At 37.7% G+C, this 10,651-nt stretch overlaps 2 protein-coding genes across 5 annotated transcripts in view; both read right to left on the reverse strand.

The window, feature by feature from the left end:
- LOC136241201 (ankyrin repeat domain-containing protein 39-like) overlaps positions 1–10,651 on the reverse strand; it is a 50,781-nt gene that overhangs the window by 39,980 nt on the left and 150 nt on the right. The window contains exons 2-6 of one of the 4 annotated variants that reach the window (XM_066032381.1): positions 9,602–9,643; positions 9,139–9,220; positions 8,428–8,549; positions 8,210–8,362; positions 7,977–8,155 (exon numbers count right to left, since the gene is read on the reverse strand). In XM_066032381.1, coding sequence (XP_065888453.1) covers positions 8,219–8,362; positions 8,428–8,549; positions 9,139–9,220; positions 9,602–9,643 — 390 coding nt within the window. In that variant the 3' untranslated portion in view covers positions 7,977–8,155; positions 8,210–8,218. Of the gene's footprint in view, positions 1–7,976; positions 8,156–8,209; positions 8,363–8,427; positions 8,550–9,138; positions 9,221–9,535; positions 9,644–10,651 lie in introns of those variants that run through there. The other 3 variants (XM_066032377.1, XM_066032378.1, XM_066032379.1) reach the window with 3 other exon arrangements.
- Positions 1,508–7,873, reverse strand: LOC136241203 (uncharacterized). The gene is made up of 4 exons (XM_066032389.1): positions 7,750–7,873; positions 2,114–2,254; positions 1,777–1,933; positions 1,508–1,709 (listed from the first exon to the last, which is right to left on the reverse strand). Exons 1-4 carry the CDS (start codon positions 7,766–7,768, stop codon positions 1,625–1,627), a joined length of 402 nt encoding a protein of 133 aa, XP_065888461.1. The 5' UTR covers positions 7,769–7,873; the 3' UTR covers positions 1,508–1,624.

Genomic DNA, 10,651 nt, shown 5'->3' on the forward strand with positions numbered 1-10,651 from the left:
GAAATTTTAAGGGTCTCTATCCTGTAGACTTGGGGTGAGTGGGTGGGGGGGAGGCAAATGGTTGTAAAGGGGGCAAACAAATTCCAAGGCTCCCCCTCCCCCCAAATATATATATATATAAACCCAGCTGGTTAGTAACCAAATAAGAACATTTATCACAATAAGGTTATAGATAACAAAGATCCATATTAAGAATCTAAATTTTAATTTGGTCTTGTGGTGGCAAAAGTATTAGAACATAATTATAAAATGTCCTTGACTCAACATACAGTACTGTCTTGATTATCCAAACCTCTATTATCCAAACACTTGGTTATCCAAACTGTAAAAATTACCACTCTATTAGAGTACATTGTCTAAGAATTAGAGTATTTGAACAGGGTTCAGTATATAAATGAATGGGCTTTGACTATCCAAACCTTTTGATTATCTGAACATGTCTAGGTCCCAAGGGGGTCAGATGCAATATTATACATGAAAAGTGAAAAAGATCATCTTCACCATTCTGCTTTTCTCTTGACAGAGCTCAAAGAAAGTGTATATGGGAGTGTATATGCGAAGTACCTTGTTTAACTTTTTAGTTGCTATACTTTGTTATCTGTTTGGCAATGCAGCAGTAGATTTTCTAGTTGATATCACAGGCTAAGCAGGAGAAAAAAAACTATCTCAAACTATCCCACCATTGCATTGGTGTGCAGGAGCTGGTCCCAGATCACTTTATTCTAATACAGGAGTCATGCATGCATTTTAAATAGACCAGTCAAGTAAAGTAAGTTTATAAATTTCATTGTCTGATTCCATAAGTGGTATACTAGGTAACCTATAGACTCTTATTCAAATATAATCCATTCTTTGTAACTAGTTGCAGTATCCAAGGGTTAAGAGAGTGTAACTAACTGTCGCCAAAATGTTCTCTTGAAACTGTTAACTTGATCACACACCTTGTTACACACACTACAGTGGAACCTCTCTATTACAGACATTTTAGGACCCAGAATGTTTGGCAACTTTGTTGTAATATAGAGGTTTTCCTCTTTCAGAGGTAAAATATGTACTGGGTATTAACCAGACCTGTTGGGACCAAAATTTTTGTCATTATGGAGTTTTTTCTGTTGTGTCCTTAATTCAGGGAGTTGGTTAAGAGAGGTTCCACTGATATAAATTGCTAGTTTTAAACACACAAACAGATTAGATGGCAACTTGAAAGTCACTTATCAGCTTCTGTACTCTTTCTCTAATGTAGCTTCAGTACAGTTAGCAGTACAGGTTAACTGTGTGTTGATATAATAATGGAATATGTCACATGGTATAGCCACCTAGCTATACTTCTACCAATAAAATTAAAAGTGTACAAAACATGAAATTCAGAAATTATTGACTATTGTAATACAGCAATCTCTACATTTGTTGATCATTCTATTAGAGGATTTATTTCTTAGGTTATAAAACTTACCATGACAGCCTGAATATCTCTTTACCTATTTTATATAAATTGTCTGATTGTAACTAGTTTCACGGTAAATCTTCACAATAAAAAATAGTACACACGTACCTAATATTTGTCACAAAACAAAATAATGATGTTAATTTCAAATTCCAAAATCTTCACATGCCAGACATGGATTTATTTGCCCGGGCTAAGATTAGTATTAAAGATGTCCGTGTAGAGATACCAAGTTCCATCTATTTTGTGCCAAATAACCACATACCTATATTGTGAGATATATACATGATGTAAAAAGAACAATACCACATAATGTTATATAGATAACATACTTTCCTTGATCCACAACTTTCTTATCAGCTCCATACATGGTGTATTCACTTCTTTCATAGCAGTAGTTGTCACTGTCTAGTGGTCCAACCTCTTGTATCACCAACAGTACTTCCTTCACACCATTTGTCATCGCGCCTCCAAAAACTGTAACAACTCCTGTATACAAAGAAACGCAAACTGGAACAAAACACGGAAGCTAAAGTTGTAATATGCTACACAGAGGAGGATTGGTGTTAAGCTAACCAAAAGTTTGCAGTGTTTTCTATAGTACACAAATTAAATTTATTCCAACTTTGTTCAACTGTACAATTCTATTAAAACAAACATTTGATGTACCTTGCCTTCCAGTCTGCACATCCATTCCAGTTGCCATCACCTTGCAATCTTCTGTGTACAGCATTGACAGAGCATTAGCATCTTGAGCCTTAAAGCAGGCCATGAACTTCTTGTTGGCAGCTTCAATTTCATCCCTCAAAGCTGTGCAACACAACCAACACAAGCTCATATGACAGTGACACTACACAAGCATTGCAGAGAGGATAGATAGGAACAAGGGATGTTGCCTCCGATCTCCTTTCTAATAATTATATATACAAAAACAGCCAAGCTGTGAAAAAAGGTATGGCCCCAAAAATCCAGGGTGAAAAAGATGTGAAATCAAAGGTGGCAGCCAAGAAGTGGCTGTGATGGTAGGTTAATGACAAAAATTTTAATAACAACAATTCAGATGAATTTGTGTTGCCTTCTTCCACTAGGATTCAGCACCAAATTCACCTGAATTGCTGTTATTAAAATTTTTGCCATTAACCTACCACCACAGCCACTTCTTGGTTGCCACCTTGGATTTCATACTAGTCCTTTTTCACCCTTGCTTTTTGGGGGGCCGCACCTTTTTACACAGCTTGGCTTTTTTTTGTATAGATATCACTTCTTTTTGTATCTGTATACTCTAAAGCCAGCCTGTGGCCAGCTTTGGAGCTTCTTTTACTGGTCTTTTTTTCTTTACTGCAGAAAGAAGGAAGGCACATCAAGAACGGAATTCTATTGCAATTTGCATATATATTGATACATTTAAAAAAATAATAATACAGTATTATCAGTGAGTATTATTACATCAACAGGTTGGCTGGCTTGTAGCAGAAATCCCTACAACTACAAGGTAACTTGTTTGTAGCTGAACTCTCCTACAGAGTGACTTCCAGTGTAGGCAGGCTCTCTATAGAGTTATTTGAACTCTAGTTACAAGATGACTAGTTTGTAACTTGACTCTCTGCAGGGTGACTTGTTGTCTCTACATGGTGTAGGTGTAAAGGTTAATCCTCAGGTGTGCTTGCCAGATTATACAGATATTCCCTTGGTAACTATGAAATAAATAAGATATTTTACCCACAAAATTATATAACCTGCTGTAAATGCACTACCAAGACAGGGGCAAAGGAGGCAACCTTTTTAGGAAGGGCTGGGTGTTTCCAGGGGTGGCATGCTGTAGTGTGCAAAGCACACTACAGCATGCCACCTAGGGAGTCTGGTGGAATGCGCTCCCCCAGGAAATGTTGAACCTCTGAGAGCGATTTCAGCAGCTACCATTATTTGTTTGACCGTTGTATTAGGGTGACTGCTCTATTAGGGTATATTGATCTTAGATGTAGAATCCACTTGATTCACTGGAATTACAGGTGTAATACAACAAGCACAATTATTGCTAATGCTCAATGACAACTGGAGATATTTTTAGAGAGGCTAAGCTCCTCCATAATCTTTTTGACAGGGGCTAAAAAGCACCCTCTCTCCACCACCTCTGATACAAGGTGTCTAATACTACCACCTTTGTTATTAGGCTTGCTACCCAGGCACCAGCAGTGATTGTCCGGGCCCGGATGTAGCTACACCTCTGATCTTTTGTGGATTATTGTGTTAGAGGTGTGCAACATTTTATTTCTACAGAAATCTGCTTTGTTGTCTATTATTAAGAATTGAGAGATGATCTGTAACACTGGGATAGTTAGTAGTTACAAGCTACATCGCAAAGCTCCCCATGGGCTGGCACTGGCAAAAGTTTGTCTGTAATCATGATCTTACCCATTGTACAAAGGTAATAGTTTGTGTGCACATTGGGATTGACTGTGGAAAACTTGACTTGCAAATTACTCCATTGCCCACTGGGCGCACCTGCAAGTTACCGTATAGCTGGTAATTTTCGAAAGGTTTTTATTTTCGGATCTTTCGAAGAGGCCCTTCTCTTCGAAAATAAATTCCTACGTCCTGTTGTTCTTCAAAAATAAATTCCCACAAGTGAAAGCAACGATCCAACTTTCGGCGATTCGCTTGTGTATTTCTGGAGTTTTAGCTCAGTATTGCTGATGATAATTGGTAAACTGTATCATTACTGTGCCAATAACCAGAAAACAGGTGATCCAGAATGGGAATTAATGTCTAGAATCTATGCTAGCTACAACTGAGTGTAATCGAGCCAGTGAATATACTCCACTCGAGACTCCCTCAGTCTTCTCTCCAGTGCACAAGGATGGGGATTATTCCATCAGTAAGTCAGTTTTTGGCAAACATTCACACATCTTTATAATTTGTGACACGAATTTCCGTTTATTTGAAATCCATCAGGACTTCGAAATATGCACTCTTCGAAAATAAAATCCTTCGAAATTCAGATTTTGCATCTTTTTCGAAATTTTCTGTTTCGAAAATAACCCGCTATACAGTATACAAATTAAAATATGTATTTTCTCTCTTTTTGGAGTGTCTTGTAATACTTTCAAACAGCTGCTATACAAAGTCAAGATTTCTTTGTTGTCGTCAATTTAGATATAATGTTCAGCATCATATGATCACATTTTGAGTAGAATGTGTGAACTGCTGAGTGGTCAACAATACTGGATAACAAAGTAAATGTTTGATTAGATGTCTAAAGGTAAACTGATGAAAGCAAAAGCCCATACGTTGCCTGCCAGGCCAGGGTGGGAGGAGTTAGTTACTGAGATAATGTGGTACTGGAGGCAAAACTAAGGAAGGATATGAAGTATGCCTAAAGAGCAGTATGCAAGCAAAAAGGTAGTTGATACTGGGGCTATAAGATTTAGTATAGCTTCTATATATTATTCATGCAGTATTTTAGTCTAATAAGCTGCACAAACAGTAGTGTAGCAGGTAGCTAGATACAGTATGTACTTTTAAACAGTTTTTCAAAAGCAAATATGTAATAAAGAGTCCAGAGATTAGCTCTGGAATTTAATCATTATCAGTCTATTCTACAATGCTTCATTACGGCGATATCTTTATGATGATAGTCATGATGATGATTGGTGCAAGTGGCTATCGGAATACCTAAATAACTGATACCAATCGATACCAAAATGCCCAATATTGGCTCCAATTCAATACCAATCTGATTACCGGTGGAACACTAATATCAGAAAAAATATCAAATGGTAAAGTAGTACCGTTTAAGTAGGGATCCCCCGAAAATTTTGTGCGCCACCCAAAATTCCACCTTTGAAAATCTTCCTAGAGACATGTTACGAAATGAAAATCACCTTTATGGAATAGTACTAGTCCATGATATATAACATAGCATTACTTATAATAAAACACTTACAGGTGGCTGGTTATAGAATTTTAAAAATCGCCAAAACTCGAATGTTAGGCTGACTGCCTGACTGACTGACTGACCACAGTCGCAAGGCTAGAGGCCAAACGAAGCAGCGCATGGCCACTATTTTACGCCACAAAAACAAACTCACCAGTGGAATGTGCCTTTTGGGGTTCCGATGAGTGTAGGCCCTCTGTACCTTGTCTTTTCTTTTATCTTCAATCAAGCTGCTTATCTTCTTCATCCAAAAAAACTGTATTGAGGCATTAATTTTCCGTATCAACACTTTCTTTCAGCTGCATACTTAGATGCCACAGAATTATTTCAGAGCTGGATTTCAGAAGCGCTTCAGTCCTGGCATTACCATAACAGGTATACTAGCTAGATATCTGCAACTTCGCGATTGGGATCCTGTTCGCGATAGGTTCGCAACCACACCCATCAAATAAAGATCTAGGTGGACTAATAGCAATAATACAAAGACCATGCATGCACACCTCTTAACAGTCTAGCTATATTATATTTACTTAACAGTGAACAAGATGGCCTCACCCCTTATTGGTCTAGCTAGTTGGCTGACTCACGATATTCTAATACAACAGTCACTCTAATACAACAGTCACGTATGATATTCTAATTGAACCGTCACAAGTTACATTGTAGCTAGCAGTGTTGGGCAAGTTACTTTGTAAAAGTAACTAGTTACATATTACTTGCAACTGAACTATTTAGTTACAGTTACATATTACCCATAAAATAAAGTAACTATAATAATATTACATATTATATTACTTTGTGTCCACAGCCTTAAGCTGTCACGTGTGAAACTACCACTTTATCACGTGACATGATTGTGTCGTTGGGCAATGCGCAAATCTTGGTTATAAGTAAGAAGCTGGTGAATAAGCTTCATTCAGTAGGCTTTGTTACTTCGTTGTGGCTAGGGGTTACTCAGAGGATAACTAATGAGTAGTAACGTCGTTACTTGTAGTAATAATATTACATAATATTAGACTCGTTACAGTAACTATATTACTTAGGTAACGTGTTACATTTGTAAGTAAAGTAAATTGAGTTATATTACCCGTTTTTATAGCGCATTTCGTTATATTGCTTAGTTGCCACAAAAGTAATAATATTACGTAATGCGTCACTTATGTAACGCGTTATTCCCAACACTGGTAGCTAGCTAGCTGTGTTCCAACAAAAAACTAAACAAACTAGTACTTTAAATTCTCTTGTTTCACTACTTTTATTGCATAGATCCCTACTTCATTTTTAAATTAACAATTTTTAAAAATACTATATATAAAATTGTTCACTATGGACTAAGGAATACTGCTGGCTTATTCTTGTTTAATCATTATCAGTCTATTCTACAAGGTTTCATTATGGTGATATCTTTCAAGGCTGCTTTCTGCGAGTTTCAGCAAAGATTGTCTTTGTGTATGCACTCAACAGTATTATGGCCACTTCTTTTGTTTTTCAGACAATGGTAGAACAATCATCACAAGTATTATCAAACTGTTTCACTTCATCATAATACAAGACACTATTAGCAACTATAATAATACTACTAGACTATTCTAGAGTCAACCTATTCTGTTATTATATAACACTAGTGGAGTAGTCCACATAGCTAGGAAGCAGAGCTTCTGTGTGCATGACTGTTTCAAGGCACACAACCTTCAGAAATGTATAGCAACATTGACACTGAGTCCAAAATATATTTTATATCATTTGGTGCCATATGGAGCCCATAATGACTAATGGGTTAATAGTCACTTTGGGGAAGCATCAATACAGCATAAAAAAGCTACAAGTTGTCCAAGCCATGCTTAGTTTTGCATACGAGAGTACAGCTGGAAGTTGGTTATAGTGTATCCACACAGTTATTATAAATGTTTGTCATAACATGGCACCAGTTACCAGTACAGTGGAGCCCATCTAAAAGGACACCCCAAAATTCAAGACAGCCTCTTTACAAAAGACGTCCATCTACGTCCCAAATCAACATAATAGTATGTAGCTTGTACACCCCTTAACTGAGGACACCTCTTTACAAAGGCCAAAATAAATTCCCCAATGGAGTTCGTCTTTGAGTGGTTCCACCAAATGTGGTTTCAGTGCACACCCCTGGTTATTTTAATTAAACAGGATCACGTGCTGGCATTAAACACCATTGAACTTTGCCAGACGCAGCGTTGATGCAACAAAATACTTTATAGTAGCTTAGCGTATGTAGCTATTGCAGACCCTTTTCCCCAACTCATGGCGATCAATGAAGCCGGCTACGGGCGAGACTACGGGACACGTCGACGGTATGCCGGAGCGTCTTGCACACAAGAACATAACCACAGAAAAACACCTTGAGGTCCTGAGGCCATCTTGACAATCAGCTCACTATCAAGTGTAAGTAGCTTTATCAGCAACTAGAACTGTTGAAAGTCACGTGAAATTAGCTAGTCACGTGATAGAGCGAATTGATTTTTATTTTAGCTTTATTTATTGTTACTGGGCAGACGCTGAGACGGCAATTGCCGATGCGCCCAGGGGGCGATCAACACCCCAAAGAAATCACACATACACATAAGCTCAAATATTCGCCATAGCCATTCTTCCATACAAGAGTGTACATTCAAATCATGCATGAAGTATTGTTATATGATACAGTCCTGTAATGCTAGAGTGCCTTTATTGTCTTTTACTTTAGTTACATCTTCATTCCTGTCAATTAATAATCTGGTTATCTCGTTGTGCTGTCTCTCTGCAGCCTGTAGGTAAAATGACATTTGCTAGATTACTACACAACAATAGCTTGATCTCACTATTGATCCTTAACATGCTTTAGGCATTACAATATAGGCTTGAAAAGGAGTGGTCTGGCTCATATTGGTAGAAATAGAGGACTTGCTATCTGTGGCATGCATACATGTCAAATAAGCAACCAGCTTAATACCAGTATGGATCACCAAATGGGACTGTGGAATAATAAAATACCTGAGAATATTCAATGCTACAACATTAGTTAGTTGTTGGAGCTAACCTTATGTAGAGCAGTTTTTCCATCACCATCCTGTAACATCACATTTGCCCGGTGATTTAGCAGCAGCTGTACGATGGACATGTGACCCATATAAGCTGCCCTGTGTAAAGCAGTAGCACCACCTGTAATAGGATACAAGTAGTACACACTCTACTGTACACTTAGTTTGTGGTTTCATTTTCATACAGTTCGCTGAGGTAGGTGCATTTGTTATATTATTACCGTAGCACATTTATCAGGAAACTTTCATGAACAAGAATCTCATAAAAGTGCTAGAAATATGTAATGGTAGTGTGACTGCTCTATTACAGTATCTTAATTCAAACTCATGTGTCCTGTGACAGCTGCTTCGGTTGCCAATTGCCATAGCAATTCTGCTGTTTAATGTACTGTATTTAGGATTTCCCCAGAATTCAAACTAATGAAGTGATACTTGACAAATTCCTGTTACATGTACAGTAGAGTTCATTCTATACATTAGCCCAATCATAAGTGATAAGACATGGAAGTCATGTTAGAAACATGTGTAGTGCTAAAACAGTATAGATTACGAATCAATATGGAAAATGGTCTAATAGAGCATTCAGTGGTTTTTAAAATGTCTATCAAAAAGATCAGATTTGCTGTAAGAATTTGGTGAGTCATACATATGTCCTTCGTATTACAAAGTTTGAGGCACTCTCTAGGTGATATAATAACAGTATTATTCACCTCTTGTTTGAAAGTCCACATCAGCTCCGCCCTTCAATAATGCTTCACACACTTCGTGATGTCCATTACGGCTGGCATAGTGCTAACAGATCAGAAATTAAAATATTGAGTACATGTGGTTTGCCAAGAGTACCATATAGTATTAGACGTCACAAGTAACAAAATTGTGAATACAGAGTAAATGTTATATAGTGTGTCCCTCAAACCCCTGGGGACCAACTAATGTTCAGCTGTATCTGTAAAAGGTGTGCACATAGTTTAGAATAACATTTAAGTGAATGCTTCTGGTACATACATAGCTGTGTGTAACCAGTCAAATTTACTGTAAAACAAACCTAAATGGCTTACTACTATATCCACATCAATGAATGTACTGGTAACTACATTGCTTACTAACTAATGGGGTGTAGCCAGATGAATCAGTGAGGTTAGGATTGATACTGCTGCTTAAAAATTTGGTCACCTTTGATAGTTCTCCATCCATTGCTGCACACCAAATACCACGCTGCAACAAGAAATTATATTACAACACAAACGGTGGCAGATAAGATTTCAAGATATTTTTGCATTACCACACGTTGGAACAGTGGTCACATATTTTCATCCTGCAATTTTCCAACCACAGTTATTGCAAGCTGCAGCAGTGCATGGAGCTTGATTGAGTACAGAATGTCTAGAAGCTGGGGTCTAGGGGTGCAGAAATGCTGTAGCCTTGTTAACTTTAAATAAGAAGCTCAACAATTGGTTGGATATTCAGTACAATGATGACATAACAGTGAAGAGGTTCAATTGTAGCTCATTTCCCCCTTCAGTCTGGCAGTACAAATACTTATGAGTCAAGGAGATGGCACTATGGCTGGGTGATAGTAAAGTTTTCCATGTCCAAACAATAGTAAGACAGTGTTCACGATAGACGACAGCATAACAATACTGACAATTCACCTATTCCTATTCAGAGATATATATGTAAGGAGGGATGTGTTACAATGCTCATCCTTTGGCTAACAGGCGATGAGTGTTGACTTTCCCTTTGATCAAGCTGAGGATGTAGATTGGAATGGAGGATACATCAAAGTGCCACTCTTGTTGAGTGTTTTATTGACTGTTCTATTAGAGTATTTTGAATAACAAGCCACATGGAATTTTAGAACAGCTTAGGCCACTCCATCTGTTTCCCGTCCTCCTCTCAGGTGTATTTCATGTGGGTGGTTTATGAGACTGGCAGCTTTTCAAATCATTATTGACCATAGAAAACTGCCTCAGGGAGACTGATTTTACTGAAACTGCACAGTATACAAGAAAAACCCGAAGAATACGGAATAATGAAACATTTAGCGGATGGCTGAAACATTTAATAATGAAAACATTTAGCGGATGGCCGGATGGTGGACGGGAAACAGAGTTTCCTTCTGCTCTTTATGTTTAAAAGTAGCTTTCAACACTAGCTTCACCACCCACCACTTTACTCCAGGAAATGTTAGTAATTTTTAAGTCAAGACAACAAGACTCGTAC

The sequence above is a fragment of the Dysidea avara genome, chromosome 12 (assembly GCF_963678975.1).
Source record: "Dysidea avara chromosome 12, odDysAvar1.4, whole genome shotgun sequence".
Classification (NCBI taxonomy): Eukaryota; Metazoa; Porifera; class Demospongiae; order Dictyoceratida; family Dysideidae; genus Dysidea; species Dysidea avara.